Raw genomic sequence first — 25,136 nt, 5'->3', positions numbered from 1 at the left:
GTGAGAAAGATGATAATGAAATTATCAGTTGGTGTTGATAAGATATACAAATAATTGTAAACTGTACGGTTTTTTTATCATTTCGGGTCATGAGTATGGGTAAAGTATTTCGTGGCATACGATATTCGGCAAATTAAATACCAAAAATACCAACAACAAATGTGCCACACAGACCTTCGGATGCTGATTTTCTCTATGCCTACTTTTCAAGTTGCTGTTTATGCAACCAATCAGTATACCAATTTTTCACAAAAGACCTGTTACATCGAAAAATCTACATCCACAAAATTGTGTAGCAGCTCTTAAAGGTGTTTAACTTCAAACTATAGCTGCATTTTATCGATTATAACATCACTTTTAAAGAAATATAACACAGGTAATATGACTCAGGGAAGGATATCCGTGAGTTTCCCTTGCTAGTTCCCGATGGGATCGCCTCAGCACACTTATTGCCCTTGAACATTTGTCATCAGAGCAAGATGATTCGGTTGTGACTTCATTACTTTCCGACCAACGACCAAATAATCGATGAAGTTCTACAAACGGAACTAGTTCCGTTTCTGGGCCGGCCCTTAATACATCCCTACCAGAAACGTAATCCGTACTGTCAAAAATAACCTTCTTCAGACCGAAGTTTTTTTTACAAACGTTATCATCAATTTGACATCACCCAAAGAAACGAACAAGAAAGAAGACAGAAAAAGAGAAAAGTAAGAAAAAAAATAGAAAATAATAGAATCGGGATTTGGACCACACAGGGACTCGAACCCGTACTAGTTGACCAGCGCAAAACATAGTCGAGAAGACTGTGGGTCTTCGATTGCGCCACGGGGGCAGCTTACGAAAACTGAAGTTCTCAAACTGACTATGATATTAAATTATTATGATATAAACAAGCGCATTGCCCCCGCAAAGTCGGACGCATCGATGACGAAAAAACTCGTTTTTTGCAAAAGTAGCTTCAATTTGGAATGAAAATCAAATGGTAGAGTAATCGACAGACAGTTGAGAAATAATGTTGGTAGTTAAATGTCAAAATTAACGTTCCACAATCAAGATATCGATAATGTAACAAAGCAGTGTTTTCTCACGCAAGATCTTCTCGAAAATGTTCCCCCAAAACGAGCTTTTAAAATTTAATCGGTGCTGTATTTGGTTTTTCCCCATGGCAACATTATTTCTTTGATCGATTTGTAGTACAATACAAAAAAGAAGAAAACAATCACTCGGCGTGGTTTTATACGGAGCGCACATTTTGAAAAAAACAAAAACGTCATGGAACGCGTTTTTGATCTTGTGAACATGGTGCGTAAAACGGCTTTAAACGAAGGATTTTCAAATTTATTCTAAAAATTTGTATAAACAAAATGTTAAGCTACATCCAATGCACCAACATTTCACTCGCTGATTACTGAGAAAACTCTGTTTTAGAGAACAACTTTATACGTCTTTTATACGTTTTTATACGTTTCTTTGTATAACCTTAAATAATGACCATTATTCAACAACGGGTGATTGTATTAAAAATCTGTAAAATACGTTGGAAGCAGAATTTATTTCTGCACATTTTGACACCTTCAGAGGATTTCAGAGGAGGGCACCCTCTATTTGCACATGTATAAAATGCACCCCAAGGCAAATGAACCCAAGTGCGCCATTAGACGAATCTTTACGGTATATTGTTAAGTAACATGCACCTCAAAGTACTATGAAACGTCTGTATAAAATATAATAGAAACTTCTTTTTCACAATGATGACGTGTCCCATAACCAGTATGTTATTCATTATGTGTCCGTTATTTTGTCAATCAACATATCAAATTACAATGAATTGATTAACTAATTTAGGCGTATAATTAATTTAATTTGATCACATAGTTGTTGATCCAATCATCATGATATTTATAAGATCCTCAATAAAATATAATTATGATCAGTGATGACATCAACAATCCCTGCAATTCAAGTGTCCAATATTATGTCAAGGCAAAAAAAAAGGTCAAAGGTTATTTAATCCAGTCAGCCTTGACCCATTTTATGATGTTACCCAGGTAACAAAACACATGTGATATTTCAAATGTTGTTAAGCGGAACAATTTGAGACTTATTTGATTAAAATCGGAACATTAAAAATTATTAATCGCAAATTTGACGTCCGGCAGGAGCGAACAATTTCATTTTATGTAAATTAGTAATTGTCCCCAACTTCCTTTCCCTAGTTTTTTAGAAGCTTTTAGTTACTTACAACAAAAAGTCATTTATGTTCGCTGATGGAAACTCGCTGATTTTGTCTAGGTCAAAGCATACATTGACTAGATTGACATTATTTGAAAATGCTTTGACAATGAAAAGGGAAATTCACGTTCTTGTCTTACCTTTACAAGTACAATGAACTTCCAGGGTTCGTGATCCAGGGTATGGGTTAACTCACCATGTTGTATCTTTACAATTATGCCTCTTTGTGGCAAAGGTTACGGATTTGATAGCATTTAATATTTCGTAAAATGGTTCTCTTTATTCACGCCTCATGTCTGTGAAATGCCGAATAACACGCAAATATAAAACCTTTTGCACACTTCTCTGATCTTTATGAAATAAAAATTGTACATATTACGGTTATCCGTAAATGACGTTGCATTTTAGTTTTACTCTGAGATTGTAAATGCAGAACTAAATTATTTGATAAATGTTTCATTTTTGCTTTCAAAATCTATTAGAATTTATTAGAAATTACTTTACATTAACTTAATCACATCAGCAAAGACGTATTCTCCATGTAATCACATTCTTTTAAAGTTTGGGGATATTTCATTCATTCAGACCAAAGTCCTAGTCTACGAATTTCAAACTATCACACTTTTCAGCTGAAACATTCTCTGACGTCCTCCTAAGATATGCGTCAAAATAGTACAAATCTAGTATTAGCACTATTATGTTTCACTTTATTTGAATTTTATACAAAATGATAAAATTTGTATATTGAACGTTTAGGCTTTAATTTATTATCATTAAAGTGAAAATGTTCATAATGTTTGTGTTTTATTGGCTGCAACAGGGGGCAAGAGTTCTGATAGGGGGCATTTGCCCCTCCCCCTCCTTGGCGCCCGCCACTGAAGGGGTGGTTAATATCAAAGATTGTGTAAACCAAAGATCTCTATTATACATAACTGAAATTTATAGTACGTGTTCTTCCTCTGTATTCGTTTGCATTTTGCAAGGAATCTTGTACCCGTGCTTCAGTCCTAATATGGCAATTCAACTTGACAGTATATCCACCTGTGACCTGTTTTACCCTTCCATTCATTGAATCACAATGTTAAGGACATTATTACTCATCATTTGTAATATTTTGTAAGTAAACAAAACTATGCAAATCTTAAGTTTCACAGTCTGAAAGTCAAACCAACATGACCAATGCAACATGACTGTTATCTACATGACTAGTTATGGATGACTAGGCAGTGAAAAAAATATTGCCATGGCAACGGTTTGTGTCTATTGACAACAAATGAATGAGAAGGAATGAGTGCGTTATTGCACAGATTTCGAGTTGTGGACTTTTGAAAAAGGGACAATTTCATTTGTGATAAACAAAACATGAAATATTATTAACATTAGTCAAATATTATTAGGAATAGTTGTATACTTAATTATACATTTTCAAGCAGCAAGCAGGATGAACATAATGTCACACAACTCTCTGCAAGATTCATTTAAGGGTGCACCCAGATATTATTGAAACTTTCGGACCTCTTAACTGCTAAATTGTTGGTCTTATGTATATAAAAGTATACATATTTAGAATGGCAAAGACTTAATCATCTGAGGGTTAAATTTGAGCCAAAATGCTCATTTGTGAAGAAAATCAGTTTGTTTGTTTTTGTTTTGTTTTGTTTTGTTTTTTGGCCCAAATTTGTTCGGTCAAACGAGATGTAGATGTAGGAACGAGGTAGTCAGTCTCTAAAACAAAACATCTTTTAGTCCCAATATTTCATTCAATGATAAACATATTGGATTTTTACTTTAATTGTCAACACTAGAAATCTATAACAGCATACGGTACGAGGGTGTCTTCTTTGAATAAGATTAACTTTGATAGTTGGTTACAGATTAAAACGAGATGTTGATATATATATAACAACGATGTAGTCAGTCTCCAAAACATCTACACAAAACAACTTTTAGTCCCAATGTTTCAGTCTTCTTTGTACAGGTTGTAACAAAATATATTATACACCTTAGAAAATAGTTTTAGGCAAACATGTATGGCAGGCCGAGTGTCCAATAACATCGAAATCTTGGACTTTCGGCGGTTATTGGACACTCGGCCTGCCATAAACATGTCACTTATTGATTGTATTGAAATCGGTGGCCTACAAGTGAAGATAATGTATGAGTGTGTATAGTCCTACAACAGTTTGGGCCACTGTGGTCGGTGCTCTTAAAGGAGTATTTCGTGATCCTAGCATCCTCTATTTATGTCATTTTTCATTAGATATCCACGAAAGAAACCTATTCCCAAAATTTCAGTTGATTCCGATTTTGCGTTTGCGAGTTATGCATGATTATGTGTATTACACTGCTCCATAGAAAATGCGTTGTAATTTCGTTCTGGTGCACCAGAACGAAATTCAAATTTCACGATATCTTTGCTAAACGAATTAATCTGCAAGAAATATTTTGTACATAAACATTATGTAGCCAGAGGTTTCCAATGATATAAAAAATCTCAACTTTTTTTTAGAAAAGTGGGGGGATGAGGCTGTGGATCACGAAATGCCCTTTTAAGATGGGTAATTTTTAACAATGGGGCATTCGAAGTGGTATTTTAATTTATGATTTTGAAATAAATATCACATTATTTATTTACTAATGTCAAATAAGTGAAAAAAACATGAAAAACCTTTGCTTTTGTTCTAAGATCTTTGACGATAAGCATGAGAGTTCATTTTACGCGTTGGCCCTACTCGAGCGATTAAGTAAAATCAGGTATAGCGTTTGAACCTGAACTAGGAAAGACATCAAGTAAAGTGTGTCTGTTAGCCAAGACATTGCTGATTCTACTGCATATTACATTTAAACCATGACACTTTTTTTTATTCTGAACAGCGAAAATGCAATTGCTAATCATGAAAATCGATTTTACGCAATCGCGAAAATGTCAGAAGTGGTCCAACTCGTTTTCTGGGCGATTTAGTTAATTCAGCATAGCGTTTTAGCGTTTTAGCGTTTTAGTTTTTCTGTTAGCCAAGATGTTACTGATTCCACTGCATATAACGTTGTTGCCATGATCTCATTTTTTGAGAAGCGAAATTGCAATGTATAAATTTTATTGTTACAGTCTATGAGATTAACTTAGATTTACAGATTAAGATGAAATGTAGATGAGACAACAAGATCAGTCTCCAAAAATGTTGATAAAACAATCTTTGTATCTATTTTGCAGTTGTTCACCTTGGCCTCCAGCTCTGTATCATGGAGTCTTAAGCTCAAACGTTTCAGCAACCTATCCAACAAAGAACTTGATGGCGACTGCTGTGATAATATAATAGGCTCTTGCAGCAATGGATGCGACTGCAGGTTTACCTTTTGTCTTCATAATTTAGATTCGTAAGTCATGATCTCTATTTTGACATACTCTATTTAGTACAACTGTTAAGCATAAAGCACATGGTCCAAAGTTTATTTTAAGATGTGGAGGCATTTCAGATTTGACCCCTAGTGACCTCTAGAGGTCACGAAATGTCTCAGAGGGGTAAAAATGTGAAAATGCTCCAATCTTCTCGACAGATACAAATTATTCACCTGCTCACAAAGATCTTGAAAATGTATAGTTTGTGCTATCTTCGACCTATCGTTATAACGACATTTTTTGTTATACAGGGGTAAAAATTGTTTGTTTTGACATAAGAATCAAGAAACAATATAGTACTTACCATCTAAAATCTACTCCTTTTCTCTGTTTGTAATCAAATGCACTTACATCTTTTTTTATATCAGATCAACTAGTATGTCAAGCTGCAAATATGGCAAAGCACGAACAAATACTGTTTCAAGTTCGAAACAATTTAATTTTCCATCCGTTCTACCAAAAACAATTAGTAATCCAATCGAAAAATCACTGGACAGCTGGCCGGTAAGTATTTACTTGGACCTATTTATTTATGTATCCATATTCATCTGTGTGCCTCTTCATTTTTATACCACACTTGTGACCTTTTACAGTCCCGTATTTTACATAAAATTCGAGATTCTTCAACCAACTTCACATTCCTTTATGTGGGAAAGTCGGGATGTGAAATAGAGTCAATATTGTAATTGCCTATTCGCGTTCTCGAAAAACCGTGAAAAGTCTTTAACAACTGATCTGTTTTGTATAATATAGTTGGTTACTAAGCTCAAAGATTGTATTAACATCCGTTTTGCCTTCTAAAAGATCCACAACGAGAGTTTGACTTGGTCGATCATACCATCCTTGTGATAAGGTAATCCGCTTGGGAGTCCGTGGGTCCATCATTCCATGGATTTGTGATTTCCTTCATGTTAGGTAACAGTGTGTTCGCTTTAATGGCACCTTTTCGGACTATGTTCCACTTCATGGGGGAGTCCCTCAGGGCACAAAACTCTGCCCCATTGGTTTTCAGTTAACTGAGTGGTCCGATGGTAATTTTCTCAAATTAAATCCCTCCAAATGTCAGGAACTCCAAGTTTGCTTCAGTAAAAACAAACCCCAGATTGGCAACTTGGGAATCGGTACAGAACCAATGTCATTAGTCACGGAGGCCAATGTCCTTGGCATTTATCTTCAGACTAACCTCAAATGGGACATTCAGGTCAATAACTGTGGTTATGTAAGATCGATTTTGAGTATACCAATGTTGTGTGACATTCTAGCAATCCAAAGAAATAGAGTCTATCCAAAAGAACTGTAGAACAATCCTGGGAGGAGATTGCAGTTCATATCACGATGCACTGCTTAGCAGCTGTAAACTTGACTCCCTGTCTGATAGGAGGGTGGAGCACTGTCAAAGATTTGCTGAAGGGCTGCCTTGCCTAAAAATGAACGAACACACTCGTTCCTCCTACGAGACTTCAGAGGCATGGTCGCAATTTTCGTAACTCATACAATTTTTCCCAATTCCGCGCTAGGACCGAGCGCTTTACATTGAGTGCTACCCCATGTTTTGTTGATCTTTTAAACCAGTAATCTCCTCTTGGGATTGTACATCTGTTTTAATAATTTTGTTATGTTTTGAAATTTAGGATATTTTTATGTATTTCAAAACCTGTGCAATATTTGATCAAAGTCAATATTTTGTGTGCCATTTGTTTTTGATGTCTTTTAAAGTTCTTAAACTGTTCAATCTTTTTAATGTTTTAATATATATGCTCGAAGTGTAATTTTACATGTAATTTAGCCATTTGGCCACGATATGTGGCATCAGCGGTAATAGCAAATATTGGTTGACAATGTTGGGGCTCTTTTCGGCAGTACAAGAAATTACACTATTTACAGCATGTATAGTGGCCTTTATCCTATCACATGCTAGCATCTACATCTAAACAGATGCTAGCAGAGAATATCCTTAAGTAAAGAATATCCTTTTAAATTGGTCCACTTTTCCTCATACGTTGTAAACCCCATATACTTTGCACACGGCATGTTTTTGGCATGTTGCCAAGTTCTTCAAATCAGCTTAATTTTTGAAAACAAGTAATTTGTTTAAATGTGGTTTTCTCTCCTTTATACCCACTGCATAAATCTGGTTTTTAATTTATTTTATTGCAAAAATGCTACTTAATAAAGGACAGCAATTTTTTCTAAGATATTGGCCTTGACAAAAGAGATATGAAATGGTAATGTTAGTACTTTTTTCAATTTTCTTGACTTTTTCTAGAAACACTAAATTACCTAAATTCTAGAATTGTTTTTGAGCTAACTATAGGTCCAATGTCAACAAACAAGGTGTCATATGAAAGGTAATCAAATTTAAAAATTCTCTCGCCAGCTTTTTTTAAATAAGTGTTTCTATTTTAAGTTATAGGTGTTTCTAAATTTCCCTAAAATCAAAAATTTAAAAATTATTTTTCTAAAAAATTAAACACTTTATCCAAAAAAGCTGGCGAGAGAATTTAGATATTAAGCTTATACACCATCCCTGAAAGTTTGGAAACCATAGCACACTCCATGTAGACAAAAAAAATTATAATGTGGAAAAATTTAGGTAATTTTCAAAAAATAAAGAAATACATAAGAAATGGTAAAATGTTTATTAAACTCTAAAAATAGGTGGAGTGAAGACTTATCTTTAGTTTGTTCTAAGTTTTAAATTAATAGACAATTTCAATTTGCTATTGTGGCTATTTTGCTACAAGCTTGATTAGCCGTTCATACTACCTTAATTTCAAAGATGGTTACAATATCAAAAATGTTTTTTCTACTACAATAGAAGAAAAAGCATATCGAAAATATTGCAGTTAATGTTGTAACAATATTTGAGATTCACCTAGTATTATTTTTATTCGCCATTTTCAGGGTGGAATCCGTATCAAAATGGAGGTGTGGGATGTCGATAGCAATGGAGATGATTTGGTTGACCGTTACTACAAGGATCTTATACAGAGAGCAGATAGAAGTAAAGCTGAAGCCCAAAAAATAACTTATTCACTCACAGGACGTGGCTATTCCACGTAAGTTGTTTTTAACTTGCATCTCCGTGTACCAAGTGCAGTTCTTTTAACCACTCATTATTATGTCCTCCAGGTTGGGACTGTTTGTCTACAGAGAATTTCAACAAGGATGAATCCCTGGTTTTATACAATAGCCCTATTGGCTCTTATGACTACCAATTATGCATTAACTTTTCTATTAGAAAGAATTATTTAAGTTGTAACATTAGTAGTTACAACTCGGTTGGTTTTGTTACCTTTGGAAACATTGGAATCATAGGTCTATAGAGTCACCATTAACATGGTTTATAGTGTATACATTATTGACTAATAGCCATGCCAATCATCATGCAATACATAGCGTTATCTTTTCTTCTTTACTTTTTTTCTTTCAAGAACAACAGTCGAGTTGAAAGTTTACTGCGACCAAAATTATTATGGACGTCAGTGTAAGGTATTTTGCGTCCCACAAGACACAATGTCGGGTCACTTTACGTGTGACCGAAACACCGGTGCTAAAGTGTGCATACCTGGATATGGAGGAGAAGGATGCGATCAAGAATTAGATGAGTGTCATTCGAACCCTTGTCAGAATGGAGGAACATGTATGGATCTTATTAATGGATTCATATGTTATTGCCCACTAGGATATCAAGGTACGGTTTGGGTTACATTCTGGTTTCCATACGATTCAAACATTTACATATTTAGTAGCATGTTGAGGACGAGGTGGTGTAATAAGGGTTAATGCGGCTACTGAGCACAGTTTAAAACAAAAATACGGGGTTGCTTACGTACGTAACTGATGGAACGACAAACATGCGTGTTTTTAATGTTCAATGATAAAATAAGCGGACAGCATTGTCGTTTTCCCACAAATAATCATTATTTCTAATACATATGTATAATATATTAATCCAACATTATTTAATATGAGAGCAGTATTTGGATAATATAACAGGTTATGCTCATAAACAGTATTCTCTCTTGTGTCTCCTAAAATTTGTATAATTTTGTTTGCTTGTTTCAGGCGTCTACTGTCACATAGACATAGATGAATGTGCCAGCTCACCATGTCTAAACAATGCAACATGTGTCCATCACGTCAACAATCACACCTGTACTTGTCAACCTGGCTATGAAGGATACAACTGCGAATTTGATATCGATGAATGTGCAAGCTCTCCGTGTACAAATGGCGGGCAATGTGTGGATAAAGTAGCCTATTTCCAATGTGACTGTCCCATAGGATTTTCTGGTGATAAATGCCAGATCAACGTTGACGAGTGTTCTTCAAACCCTTGCTTAAATGGCGGAACTTGTGTTGATGGTAATGCAATTTTTACTTGCCAATGTGTTCCGGGATATGTAGGATACAACTGTGGAATTGAGACTGATGAATGTGCAAGTGCACCATGCCAAAATGGTGGCACCTGCTTAGACCTTGGCGCAAGTCATCTCTGCCAATGTGTGCCTGGATACAGCGGTATAAATTGCGAGGTAGATACAGATGAATGTGCTAGTGGACCCTGTCTGAATGGTGCGGAGTGTGTCAACTTATTGAACAGATATGAATGTAATTGTGTTCCTGGATTTAATGGTCCTCAATGCCATAACAATATCAATGAATGTGCCAGTAATCCATGCCAAAATGGTGGTATATGTTTGGACGGCATTTTAGGATTCAACTGCTCGTGTTCACCTCAATTTCAAGGACGATTGTGCGAATATGAGTTCGACGCATGTACCAGTGCCCCATGTCTTCACGGCGGGACCTGTCGCAACAACATGGGGGTGTTCTTCTGTGATTGTGGCACTGGTTTAACGGGTAGCACTTGTGAGATAGACATTAACGAATGCTATATTAACCCATGTTTAAACGGTGGTCTATGCACCAATGGGTTTGGAAATTTTACATGCACATGTCCAGGAGGGTATGGTGGCGACAAATGTCAGAAAGAAATTAACGAATGCAGCAGTGCACCGTGTCAGAATGAAGGCTTTTGTGTCAATCTACATGGTATGTATGAATGCTCCTGTAAACCAGGTTTCACAGGAACCAACTGTGACACTGACATTAACGAATGCACAAGTAACCCGTGTATGAACTCTGGGACATGCACTGACTTGGTGAATGGCTTTATTTGTGCGTGCCCCATTGGATACTATGGAATTGGATGCGAGACACAACGGGATGCGTGTGCAAGTCTTCCATGTCTAAACGGAGGAAGATGTATCGATATTGCAAGTGGCTATCGATGTGAATGCCAGCCTGGGTATGGTGGCTCACATTGTCAGGCAGATTTAGATGAGTGTTCGAGCTCACCTTGTGCCAATGGAGCCACGTGTTTAGATCTGATAAATGACTTCAATTGTGTTTGCAGACCTGGGTTTAGTGGACCGACGTGCCAGACTTCGACTATCGTGAGTATTGGATACAATTAGTTATGTCTAGCATTATCATCCTCTCACGTCCTTTACCGGTAACGCGCGGTATATGTCACATTTGTGACATTGACACAGTGAAAAGCAAACACATCTAAAAGGATACTTATTCATATAGGTCTACCATATGCACTGATGAAATAAATGTGACCGTACAGCACGAATGAGCCGTAAATGTCCTCAATTGTATTCTGACGTACAGTAAAATGGGCATGAAGGTCATATTCATAGTATTTCAATTTGGTGCTACGTGTATCTCATTAAATGAGGTACACGTAGCACCAAATTGATGTACCTCTTAATACGACCGTCATGCCCATTTTACACTGTAAGTCAGAATACAATTGAGGACATTTACGGCTCATTCGTGCTGTACGGTCACAAATTTAAATTACAAGTGTTGGAAAATACACACAATCTGACAATACCATTTATTTTGTTTTGTGTATATCTCATCTGTTAATTCCACTTAGGTTCTGGATATTCCTCTTTCAATTGGCTAAAATAAATAATAACAACTGAATGTCTAAACAAACATAAATCACATCGAAATATAAATATAGTTCTTATTTATTTCTGTCATTACCTTTTAACATTTTTAATTAACTACCATGAATAACTGTAACAAAAACAACAACAAATGAAAGTCTAAGCAAGCTAAACACTTATCTCCGCCTCGCAAGTAGCCCATAGCAGCTAAATGCGAGAAATATATTACCATCCTCCCTGTAGAGGAAATATACCATGGAAAAACTTGCGAGGAGGGGATAAGTTTAAGTGAGGTTCGAATTGCAACCAGCCTAATCACGAAGCTCAGGTGGGCAAGTGGTTAAGGCACAGGTCTTGTAAACCTGAGGTCCTGGGTTCGATTCCCAGGCGTGATCACTTTTTCTACTTGTCTCCTTTATTATTTGTTTAAAATTATGTTTATTATAATTCCCGTCAATCATGCTACTGTTTTTCCAAGCTAAACACTATTGTAGTTTTACTTAGTAATTTTGTTTTTGACACACCAGGTAAATGTGAACGATTGTGCTGCAAACCCCTGCATGAATGGCGCAACTTGTCTTGATGGAGTACACGGATTTAAATGTCTCTGTGTTCCGGGCTATTATCCTCCCTTATGTGTTGGTCCCAGGGATAATACAACCAGTGTTCCTATTAAACCTACTACTACTGGGCCATGTGCTAGCTCACCTTGCCTGTCGGGGATGTGCCAAGAAAAGCCTGACGGGTCATTCCAGTAAGTATATAGGGTGTATCAAAATGATTAGTACCCATCACCTTTGTTGTCTAATGAAACGCATGCTTGTTTCCAATTCAACATTAGATCACCTTTAAAGACTACAATTTATATATAGTTTTATAACTTTGTATTTCCATGCTCACTGGATTTTGACGGGTACCAATCATTTTGATACACCCTATAGCTAAGAATCATTGTCTTCAGTACAAATCAATACATAGAAATTGCTTGGTAAAATAACATATTAGCTTGCTATAATTGTTACCATTGTACATCCAATAGTATTCGGTTGACGGGATTGATATTTGTAGGGTTTACATTTCCGAAATAACCAGCAATCTAATTTCCATTACCACGCCGAATACACCCCCACACACACACCACCAGCCCCCCATCACTCCCATATCCCCACACCCACACACCCCTGTTTGAAATCCACAACTAAAAACCCGTGCATCGCTGAAATTCTTAAAATACCGTAAAGATTCACCTAATGGCGCACTCCTTTACCTTGGGGTAAATTCCATATGTGCAAATAGAAATCTGATCTCTCTCTCTCCTCTGAAATATCAACAAGAATCAAGGTTCCATGCCCTTATTTGCTGGTAGGAATTTTACGGGAGGGCACTTTTATAGGTTGTCTCTAAAAGTAGGTATGTCACAGTGGCTGCACAATAAGTCTGCTACACTGTGCATGCAAGCATAACAGTGAATTGAAAAGGGCGCGCTTCAAATTTGGCCAATTTTAGAAAACATCGATGTCGATAAATGAATTTCCTCATATGCTTCATTCATCCAAATTGTTTAATTTTTTAATATATGGTGTGTGAAGCCTTTCCGAGGCTAACATCGGGTCCTCAAAAATTAAAAATTGTTTTGTTTATGAGCTACTGCCTGTTTTTATGGATTTTTGAAGATCTCTCATAAATTAGTAAATATAGGCCTATTGAAGTAAAGGGACCTACCACCATTTAGCTGAAATACTAATCTTTCTTAGCATGTAAATTATTTCTGTCGACAACGAATGAAGCACTTCCCTAAAACTAGTTGAAGCAAAACACTAAACACTAAATTAGGGAGTAATTTTCCAAACCACAATAGCTCTAAGCCATTGTGTGTGTCCAAGGCCATACTATTTTTTGTATACGCGGTACAGTAAATTGGATGTTCCTTTTACCGATTGTCCTCCCATGTTAATACAGATGACAAAAAGTTAATTTAAAGTCTCATTGCAACTGAATTTTTAGTTTTACTTTTCGGACTTGCCTTTGAGTAATGGTGACACATACCATGTTTACAGTAAAAATGAAAATTATATTCCAGACACCGTCAAAATGTCAAACTTGTAATTTTTTTGTATTATTTTTAAATAATTAACTGCAGTTCATTTATTCAACCTCATAACAGGATCATACTTAAAAAATTAATGATGAATGAACAGACGTTCATTAAATATTGAAAAAAAACCAAAATTACTCATGCCTAATTTACATAATAATATCATAAATACATAATTGGCTGTAATTACCTAATTTGCATAATTAATTACTTTTTGTGTATTTTTTGTTATCAATTGAAAGAACTTTGTACACATATGTGTGCAAAAAAACCGCTCCTTTATATCATGTACGGTTTTCTATTGGCATCAATTTTGCATATTAATTAGCTGAACTTAGTCATTTTTTGAGATTTAATTTGTCTGCAGATTGGCCGAAATTGCTAAAATAGTATATTTGGTTAATTTATTATAATTATTCAATGATAGATTTTTTAATTTTGTTTTCTGTAACGAAGTCAGGAAAGATAGGCATTTAACATGTGATGTTTAAATTAAACCTTCAAAATCTCGAAATGTGCCAATTTTGTCATTACAGCCATTTGTGGCAGGATTTCATTCCATCTACGAGCATCTTTAAATTGACATTACATCACAATGCATTGACCGATTTCAATTCTGTTTTTTGATTTTTGATGCTTTAATAAAGCTCAATAATGTAGGAACATTAAATAACGTGTTTCTGCTGCGATTATTTTTGAGGTGATATACCTACTAAAAGTCCACTTGTGTCAAGTGAGCCCATAGCGCCATTAGGCGAACATTTACGGTAAACTAGGTAACTCAGCAAGTCGTCCTGGCCCAAAATATCAAGATACCATATTCAGGATATTCTAAAACGTTTATGTTGCCGAGTTTTACATAACTTTGCTGCCATCATTTAGGAGATAAAATTGTAATATACAGCTACCGTTACGTTTATGAGTGAATTAGCTTGAATTATTGTAGTTATCGACTGCAGCCTCCATTTCTATACGGATGTTCGTCTTATTGACGGATGTTGTATTTCCATTTCTTCTCAGATGTCAATGTGACGCCCTACATTTAGGATCAAGATGTGAGACAGAACTCCCTAAACCCACGGCTAAGGCCCCCGACCCGTGTATAACATACCCGTGTATACATGGCCGGTGTGTTCGACTGGGCCTTAACTCAACAAATTATCGATGTGATTGTAACCCACATTTTTATGGAGTAAAATGTGAAATAGGTGAGTATTTTGCGAAAATATGAAGTTTCTTTTCAATCATTTTTAGCCTTCATATGTGAAAATAAAGCTTGTATAATAGGCAATATCGTCATCTGCAAGCAGAAATATTGTCCTAACATATTGAACGAACACCTCAGGTATTTGGTGCTTCACAATAAATTATTGGGTGACAAAAATAGAAAGAAAAGTAGAAATGTTCGTCATTTTTTCGGCACACAAATTTTGCAAATTGACACAGTAATACCAATCTCTTACACAACACATTATGAAACGCTTGATTGCACAATGACTATGTGTGAAATATTTAGAGGTTGAAATGGGTAAAATCCATTATGGCATATGGGCAAATGGAAAATTATGACATTTTGATGACTAGAGTATAATCCAAATGAATTTCGGTTATATACATCTGGCGAATATTACTTAATGAATATTGTACTCACTATGAAGAGAATTAAACTCACATGTTTGTAACTTTAAAACTCCCACACAGAATTAAACGAAAAAGATAACTCATGCCAAATATATTTGCACAATAACAAATAACAGTATGGTGAATCCATATAAGGAGTCGATGTGTTTAAAATAGAAATGATGTATTAGCTTAACTCTAATTGACTTTCCTGCAAAGTCAAAAACTTCCTTCAACAATTTTAACTTCCTCGTAACTCTCTCAGGCCCCTATTTTAACGTGAATATTTATTCTAAAGGTGTCCTATGATTTATAATTCTGAGGTTTAAAACATGCCAGCCATATATGACTAGCAACATTGCAAAGATGTTTTTATTAGCGAAGTGTCAAATTTTTTCAGACTTTCTAGATGTGTTTCAGACTTAATGTAAATTCAGAGCGTAGACCTTTAAACTAACCTATGCCTATCGTGATAATTTCACACTACCACGGATATTAAATTACGGGTGCCTAGATGACTTCGACCTTACTGTTAAATTACGTTCTATTTCACAGCATTCAAAATAGATTATGCACACAAAAAACTATTGTTCTCTCTTTCAGATTTGATAGCGTCTGCAATAACATTAGCTCTAAACGGTAACGTTCAAAACTTCACTGTACTCAGTGGCAAACTAAGTGACGTCATTAGTTCGTCTTTTGCTGGTCCAAGAGAGGCTAGATCGCCATCCATTGAAGTTGTCATCGTTGATTCTATGGAAATTACATCACCAGCTTCAAAGTAAGAGTGTCATCCATCTATATAATGTATACAGGCGGGTGTCCACCTTTGTTTCCAATGGACATTTTATTGTGAAATGTCATTGTACAAGGAATTCATTATGAAAATTCCACATAGCCCCCGCATGAAAAGTATTTAATTATCTTTGTAATCACTCAAAAAACATTTTGTGTGAATTTTACATCCGAACTAAGTGCTATTAAATTTTTATGAGCCTTTTTATTTTACATGTAAAGTCTATGGGGGTGACGATTAGAAATGCATTTGGACGGCAATATTGAAAAACCCTCATTTTGGGCCATTTTAGACACTAAAATGCCCATAAAAAAAGAATAGCACTTAGTTCGGATGTAAAATTTACACACAATGCTACCTAAGTGAGTACAAACATAATTAAATACATTTCATTCGGGGGCTATAGGAAAAACAAAAAAATGTCCTATGCCTTAATTGTTATGGAACAAAGGTGTGTCTCTGATATATCGGTACCTTAGATAGTTTTCGGTTCAGTTGCTTACTCTATAGGACAATAATACGTCATGGGGTGGGTAGGTATGCGCAATAGTTAATCATCAGTGACAACAACCTTGTTCGTGACGTTTGGGGAAATCGCTGTATTTCCTAAACACCATAAGTAAATTTGATGATTTATAAAAGGATACTATTGGTAAACCCCAATATCTTGTATTTCTGAGATTCAATGCGGACGGTTATTTATCCTTGCAAGTAAGCAAACGAACCCAAATTATCTCCGGTACCATATCTTTCAGAGACAACCTGTATACAGAAAAAATGTTAAACTACCTATAACGTTTGGTAACATATAAGCAGTGGAAAACACTTACCTGGGATAACTCACTAATTGGTTGTTGGACAAATTTGAAATCAAAAATCGTGAAATCGTGCTCCTCGATTTAAAATGTTAAAATGACATTTGTCGTACCGGTACCTTTGGGTAAAGCTACATTTATCTTTTAAACACTTTATGTATCTTTCTCTTTAGACAATGACTATGATACCAGTTGCTTTAATAGTTTGCTTTTATTTTTTGTTTGTTTCTGGGTCATCATTCGTAGAGAATGGTTTTTGTCGTCCGTTTTAAAAGAAGATTATTCATATATTTAAAACTCAAGATTTTGATTACATAAAGTTAACCACATAATTACATCACAATATTTATAACTGTTTTCCAGGACTCCTACAGTTTGTCCACTCTGAAGTACAAAGTGACAACGCGCGCGTATACAGCGCGTTAACAGTGCGTAGTGCTGCGTTTTTGCTGCAGGTATGCGTGCCTTCAAAGTCGGCCCAATGTGTGCGTCTGTGTCTGTACTTTGTACTTCAGAGTAGACTGACTGTAGTACAGAAATTACATTAATGCGAATGATAATGTATTACCAGCTGAAAAACTCCAAAGAATATTTGACAATTATAATAAGGCTGCGTGCTACCTTAAAGTTGACCACATAATTACATCACAATTTTCAAACTGTTTTTCAGGACTCCTACTACGGAAGTTACTTTTTACGCGAAAGCAAACGATAATGTGTTACCAGCTGACAAACTCCAAAGAATATTTGACAATTATAATAAGACTGAACTTGACAGAATACTAACACCAAACACAAGAATGGTGGGGAAAAATAATCCTTCTAAAAAGAGCGAAGCAAGGGAGCAGTCAAACAGTTTATCGGTAAGCAGTCCTTTACTTCACCATTATTTTTTTAATAAAAATTGTGAGAATATAATGTGCATTTTTTTAGTTGCTGTGTTAGAAATTTCGAAATGTTGCTGGTAAGAAGTAATAAACCTGAGAGGGTCATTTGTTTCTTTCTTTGTTTGCTTGTTTGTTTGTTTGTTTGTTTGTTTGTTTGTTATTTCGTCAAATGAAATATACTTCCAGTACATCTTTTGAGCACACCCTTATCTGATTATAGTCCATTTGGCTTCTTTGAGAAAGTGAGTGCTTTGTCAGAGTTAATTCGCGCGTGTACAGATGTACCGCCTTTGATTGCGCGTGTAAACACGCCAGTTCTTTGAGTCAATGCGTGAAATTTAAAACTACTCGCAATAGCGCGCGCACTGACGTCCACTCTCTCGAGGAAGCCAAATTGACTACCATAAAAACTCGATAGTTATCATGTGCTTACTAGAGCGCATTTAAAACATGCAAACATGAAGAGCCCCATCCACAAAAGTGTAAAGGGTTTTGAGCAAATCATCGATACACATTATACGAACAAGTAAACCTGCAAATGTATATCTCAACCCCATTAGCTCAGTTGGTAAAGCGCCGAACTTTGGTACAATTTCATGTTTTCCAAAGCGCTCGATAGTAAGCACATATGCTAACTATCGAGTTTTTACGGTATATAGAATTCATTTCGAAAGTTACAGCACACTTTCACTTTAATTGACGTTATTTCTTATGTTTTCTCTTCTAGATCCTGCCATGGTTAATGCATTATTGGTATATCGCATGCGTTGCAGTATTGTCCCTCGTTATTCTACTCATCATAATCATTGCAGTAGTCATTTGCAGGTGAGTTTACGCTATGATCGCATCTCCTATGGCAAAGTTCAATAAGCTACATTCAACAAGCATTTGACCACAAGTTGAGGAGCATGGGTTTTAGTACCCAACGCACTCAAAGGTTATTCTATGCAAGTAGAAACCTATTGGGTTTAAACAACAGTGTACTGACAGATGAGTGTCGGTACACTCACCCTAACCCTATAAACCCAAACCCTATAAACCCTAACCCTAACCCTAACCCTAAACCTTAACCCTAAACCAGCTTTGACTCGTTTTCTCTTGACAACATTTTTACTGAGTCAGTGGTAACAAGTTCTACATAGTCACTACCTTGTATTGTCTTTTCAAAAATGGCGAAACTATCATCTTGCATATTGAAACAACATTTTAAGGCAAAATGAGTCCCAATCAAGCATATGAATGAAAAATGGAAATCCTGCATGCCTGAAGTTAGAATTTTACCAAATTATCGTATGAAGATGTACCATTTCTAACCATTGACTATAGACATGATAAATAATTCTGACAAGAAAGGGGCAAAACGTGTGTAATTGAGACACCCTGTATTATTTGACATGCATACAATAATTTGAGTACCAGTTGTTTGTAAAATTTTGAAGATAAAAGTTAAAGATTAATAAATGAATATTTTAAAAACTCCATATAACTGCTCCAGGATATGTGTGCCGAAGATTTCTGCCGAAGATTTCTGCCTAACATTAGACGTCCAAGATAATCATGATGGTCGGAAAAATAAGTTAATACTAGGGGCCTAATGCAAAATGATGCACCGATTGGCTTTTAGTTTGAGGATAATATCCCCCTCACAAGTCGGGTCCTTTGAAATCTGTTATGCCCAAAATAATACGAATAATAAGCATGATAAGTGTAAACTTTTACACCAAATGACTTAATTGTGCCTTTCATAACTTTTTAAAATAATTCTCCAACTTCTGAGGGAGCACACCCCCTCAGGCACCCTTCTCCGTCAAAAAAGAAAAGGCTAACTTGCAAGTATCCATATAGGCCTAATTGAGCAGGTTCATACCCATGCAGAAGTCAGGTCCGCAGGAAATTTGTTAGGAATTATAGGCCTATCTTTCATAGATATAATGACTATAGGCCTATTATAGCACATCCCCCTCAAGCACCCCTTGCGTCAAAACAGAAAAGCCTAAACTTAGGCTGAATTGGAGGAATTATTGAGCACGAGTGTTCATATAGGCCTAAAACTAAAATTCGCGGCTCAGTTGGAAATCTGTAAAAAAATATAGGCCTATGCTCCGAAAATAACCAATAAACATGTTACACCTAATGGCTCTATTGGGACTTTCAAATTGAAAAAATGACTAATTCGGAGGGGGAGGGGCACATCGCCCCTCAGACACCCCTAGCGGGGCTGCCGCGCCGATGTTCATCCTTTGAAATTTTGTGTAGTTCAGCCCCAACGGTCCCGGATTCTGGAAACGCCTAGTAATTCTAGTAATAACGATGATAATCATTTTAAGAAATAAAATGTTTTAATGAAACAGTGACAAAAAATGTTTCTAGTTTCTTCTTGGTATTGGTTGAAATTATTTCCATGAGTCGGGCCTGAACAATTAATTTTCTACTCCCCCTATAATGTTGCAGTTCAAGTATGAGTACTCTATGAAATATTATTGTAAAAGTTTGGTGCATTCATCACCACGTGTTGAGTTTTGATGTGTCCGGACTCCGGAGAATTGAAAGTCTGCAAACTGTCGTCGAGGGAGCAAAGTTATTCTGCAGCATTTAAGCTCAAAGTTATGAAAAAGAGCAACAATTTTTTTTAGCATTCTCCGATTTCTCACGTTCACTAGAAAGAGTAGCTAAGAGGGTATCCTGAGCCCGCGATTTAATTCATAAATTGGATAGTAAAATTAGCAGGAGCTAGCAGGCACATGGGCTAGCTACAACCCTGATCATGCTGATTAGGCCCGTTCACGTTCACAATATCGTTTGCGGCTGGGTTTTGAGACTAGGGAGTATGTGATTTATGAGACGTCTTTGAATTATGATACTGTCAGGTGACTCGGCACTGAAGAGTCTTTGATATCAGAGACGTCTTTGAATTAGCAGTGCCCCCGAACTGAATTTCGAGTTCAACTGAATGCGTTCATCATGATTAATAACATTTTTATTTATCAAAAATCGACTATGGCATAGTCTAAATTTTACCGGACCTTTATAGGGGTGTAGGAATACATGCAGGGTGTCCCTGAAAGAACTGTATCGTTGGAAACTTAATTGTGTATTTTAACGCCACAACTAATGTGGTTGAGGGATAAATCTTGACAATTGACCACGCCGTTCTTGTAATATGAGACTTTTACGGAACTACCTCATTTTCACACCTTTCCACGGATTCAAATATCAATCGATGGTATGTATTCGTAGTGCTAATTAGCGCATGATGAAGCGTCTATTGTCATTGATAGATATTTGACTCCATGGAACGGATTGAAAATGAGGTGGTTTCGTAAAACTCTCTTGTTTTAAAAGCGAAGCGGTCAATTGTCAAAATTCAAAAAGTATGTGATGTTTGGTTTATGCGATAAAATACCAAAAAAAAATTCAGTTTCCGATGATATTAGTTTTTTTCAGGGACACCCTGAATGCCCCATATGGGCCTAACTTTGAACTTCATTGTTGAAATAGTCGGCCTAATACTATCTGAAAAATATCCCGGCATCAAATCGCTGATATATTGAATGTTTGTTATCTTTTATTAGGCGTAAGAGAAGATATCCTGGAGAAGTTGATGCCAAAGCTAATGTCGACATCTACAGCAATCCAGTGTATGTTGCCTTTTCATCAGAACCGGAAGTAGAACTCAGAATCACAGATACTACACCTTTAAAAGCTGAAATGACACAAGCAGACAAAGGCAGTGATACAGAAGACGACGAGACCATGCAAAATAGGAATTCCAGTACCACTTTTTTCACTTCTCAAGCTAATGGAAATAACATAACATGAAATATTTAGCCCATTTTAGATAATGATATACATGTACGCAGCCACATTTCTTCATAATGATCTGCCAAATCTACAATGATGGATTATCTCGGATTTATCTTCGAAATAACCTCTGTAGCATACCGCGTCTACCGCGCGGGTTCGGTTTTTTTTTACCTCTGAAGAGATATCACCTCTGATGTATGTATGCTACCTTGGTAAGCGCCTGGAAATCCACGAACATATTTCTTGTACACTATAATACCCCTGAAGTATTTTAATGAAATCTCGAGTGATTTAGGTGTACTGACGTACCTCTACACCTTTACTTCTGAAATAAATGTACCTTTGTAAAAGTACTATTTATTCATCTGATGTGCCTCTGGGGTCACGAGACTGCACTGTTTTTTTTCTTCCTAGCAAATGGTGATGCGTATATTGTACTGCATCTCCATGCGGTACATTCATTTCAGATCATTTGAAGGGGCACAAAACAAAGTGTATATGCAGCTTATGCAGAATCACCCAAAATGATTTCGGACAAATGTGACCGTATACTTTTTACTACCAATCATTTGCCCGAAGGATCTTACACGTTTTACATAATAAGAGATCTAAAGGAGGTATATTTCTTTTCAATGAAGACAAGCATGTTTGTAGACGTTACAAGAGAAAAGAGTAAGAAACTGAGCCAATGTCTTTATCATTAATTGTGTGATAGCAAACTGTTAAGCAGTCTTATGCATGGCGCTCATACTCTTACTGTATACTACTAAGGAAAGGATAGTTTGACGTGTGCTTGTTAAAGAAGTGGTATCTCAATCCATGGTAAATTAATACCCTCAATTGTTTTGATTTATTTAAAGCAAATACGACGTAATAATATTTTTGTTTTCAAAACAATTGTTATTCGTCCAGAAAGTCAAACTGCATGGCAAGGATGCATAAAACATATTTATTTTACACAGATTATGGTCACGCATTAACGCTTGTCAGATTTTCCAGACAAATCTTATATTTACATTTACTTTGACCATCATCTTAGTGTATGTAAATTGTTATCAAAGTATAGCCTTCTAATTTTCTATTTTTGATGATGCGGGGGCTGAAATATTTTAATGAAGAGGAAATATCCACAATATGGGGCGCTTGTATGTATTCTGACTTCCAGCAAATGAGTGGGAGTAATACCGCATAAAGGCTTCTTGGTGATGTGTGGAGGATGATCAAAACCTCTTAGATCTACACTTTTCGTCTGAATATTTTTATAAAACGGCTTGTGAAATTGACAGACAAACGATTACGTAAGAATGTGTAAAACACTGTTAGAAAGATTGGGTAAAATTGAACCCAACCCTGAGTGTTAACATATGAGAACTACCTGCCGATTGGTCAAAAAGAAGTTTTCATTATCAATTGGCCCAATCAGCAACATTGTTAGAATAATATCACCACACATAAAAATTGGGGTGAATTATTTGCAAGGCTCCATTCTGATTGGTGATTAAAGTGAAGATATCATGTAATTGACCAATCAGAGGCAATGTTAGATCGGCAGGTAGTGCTCAGTGGGTTAACATATGAACAACCGTTTTTTGTTGGGTACGATATTACTCTTTTGTTGGGTGATATTAAATATTTTATAGCTTATTCTTTGGGTAAAGTTTACTCAAATAGCGTATGTTGCTCAAAGGTGCATCTTCTGATTTTATTATGTTAGAGTTGGAAAATTAACTTCAATGTTTTTATTCAGAGGTTTTTATTATAAAAAAAAAAAAAAAAACTAATTGTAATCAGATAATGTGAAAAAGATGTGCGGACCTTTTTTTTTTTTTTTTTTTTTTGGACTCCGTACTATGATAGTTCATTAGGGTTCAACCCGTGACAGCAAGTTAGTGTAATCATGATATCCAAACAATAAAATTAAGTTATTTATTCAGATACATATGAATGTCATGTACACATGGCCTGAATATCTGTGAGAATTTGTTCATGAATTTTAAATTGTATGTGCTTTTATTTATCTTGTGTATTATAGTATGAACATTTTAATATGTAAATGATGTATTTGTTGTAATAAAATGTAAATTCAAACAATCACCTGTGTTTTTGGTACACTGCTTTGTTTTAACAAGAACAATTATTGTGTTATGGTAATATGCTTTGTTATAAAAGATCACTATTAAAATTTGATGGCAAGAAATTAAGGTTAGCAACTATTTTTTAACTGTTGCGATTTGGTAGTTCACAGCATCTTTAGAAGGGTAGTGAGCTTTGGCAAAAATTGCATTGATCATTTCATAGCGAGCATGTAGAAGAATTCAAATATCACAGATGTATTTTAGGTGCTGTGATTCTTGAGTTATGTTGTAAAGAGAGCTGAAACAGAGAAACAGCAACGCTTTTGTAAAACGTACATAAATCATAACAACAATAAATCAAGCAAGTTTTCAAAGTATATGATTTGTAGAATGAACTTTTGCAAAATATCAAAGTGTTATTTTTCAATAATATATTCATTGATTTAGATAATGAAAATCGCGTTTTTGGCTGATTCGACAAATAATACCTCGTGGTATACCCTTGGGTATAAAATCACAAACAAATCTATACTCTTAGCATAGAGTAAATACTGAATAGGGATAGGCATCTCAGTTTATGATAGGTTCATAATAGGCCTATTTGTACCGATTTTAATTTAGCACGTGAATAAATATTTCACACGTTTTTCCCCCAAAGAAAGGACTTTATATAGGTTTAAAGTATTCATTTTTTTAATATTTTATAAGTAGGCTTTTTGAAAGGAGACCAATATCTAAGAAGATCTTTTAGTTCAAAACATAGACCCCATGCCTACAAATTTCACGCGAGGCATCCCCGTATGCATAATGTGAGGACACCCGCGCGCGATTTTAGGAGTTAACTCGCAAACGCAAAATCGGAATCAACTGAAATTTTGGGAATAATCTTTATTCGTGGATATCTACTGAAAAATGTCTCAAAAGAGGATGCTAGAATCGAGCTAGGATCACGAAACATGATGCAGTCATGTCTACAGTAGAATTCATCTCGACCTTTGCAGGACTTAAACCCCATTAAAAGCTATTAAACCAAGATAACACTCATTGAAACAGCTCAACTGATTAAATCGGATCTTCTCTGGTTGTGCACATGTGTCTGTTTTATATGTGCGGTATCGCTATGAGGTGCTATAATACAGCTTCAGTTGGGTAACTGATTATAAAGGAAACGCAAGGAAACAATGGTATGTGTAGACCTTTGTTCACGAAATGAGACAATGGCCTGCTTTTTGTTAATCAGCATTCTTGAAAATGAGCAACATAATGATTGTTGACTAAACACGGTTTGGAAATAATTTCTTCATATTTTTGGTGTTATCTGTCGTTTACATATCCTTCCTAAAACACAAAAGTGCGACTATTTCCAAACACCTAAATTAGCTAAAAATTTAGGACATGTTACAAAACTATATTTTCTAGAATTTCATAGAATAGTTTAAA

At 35.7% G+C, this 25,136-nt stretch overlaps 1 protein-coding gene across 1 annotated transcript in view; it reads left to right on the top strand.

Moving 5' to 3' along the window:
• Nucleotides 1-24,054, top strand: part of LOC140141942 (uncharacterized) — a 28,804-nt gene extending 4,750 nt beyond the window's left edge. The window contains exons 2-12 of the mRNA XM_072163826.1: nucleotides 5,447-5,610; nucleotides 6,001-6,136; nucleotides 8,537-8,691; nucleotides 9,067-9,326; nucleotides 9,701-11,094; nucleotides 12,132-12,358; nucleotides 14,720-14,907; nucleotides 15,923-16,100; nucleotides 17,601-17,793; nucleotides 18,545-18,642; nucleotides 21,390-24,054. Coding sequence (XP_072019927.1) covers nucleotides 5,447-5,610; nucleotides 6,001-6,136; nucleotides 8,537-8,691; nucleotides 9,067-9,326; nucleotides 9,701-11,094; nucleotides 12,132-12,358; nucleotides 14,720-14,907; nucleotides 15,923-16,100; nucleotides 17,601-17,793; nucleotides 18,545-18,642; nucleotides 21,390-21,636 — 3,240 coding nt within the window. The 3' untranslated portion in view covers nucleotides 21,637-24,054. The remainder of the gene's footprint in view (nucleotides 1-5,446; nucleotides 5,611-6,000; nucleotides 6,137-8,536; nucleotides 8,692-9,066; nucleotides 9,327-9,700; nucleotides 11,095-12,131; nucleotides 12,359-14,719; nucleotides 14,908-15,922; nucleotides 16,101-17,600; nucleotides 17,794-18,544; nucleotides 18,643-21,389) is intronic.
• Nucleotides 24,055-25,136: the final 1,082 nt, after the last annotated feature.

Source organism: Amphiura filiformis, chromosome 20 (genome assembly GCF_039555335.1).
Source record: "Amphiura filiformis chromosome 20, Afil_fr2py, whole genome shotgun sequence".
NCBI lineage: Eukaryota > Metazoa > Echinodermata > Ophiuroidea > Amphilepidida > Amphiuridae > Amphiura > Amphiura filiformis.
This window is presented reverse-complemented; position numbering and strand designations above follow the sequence as displayed.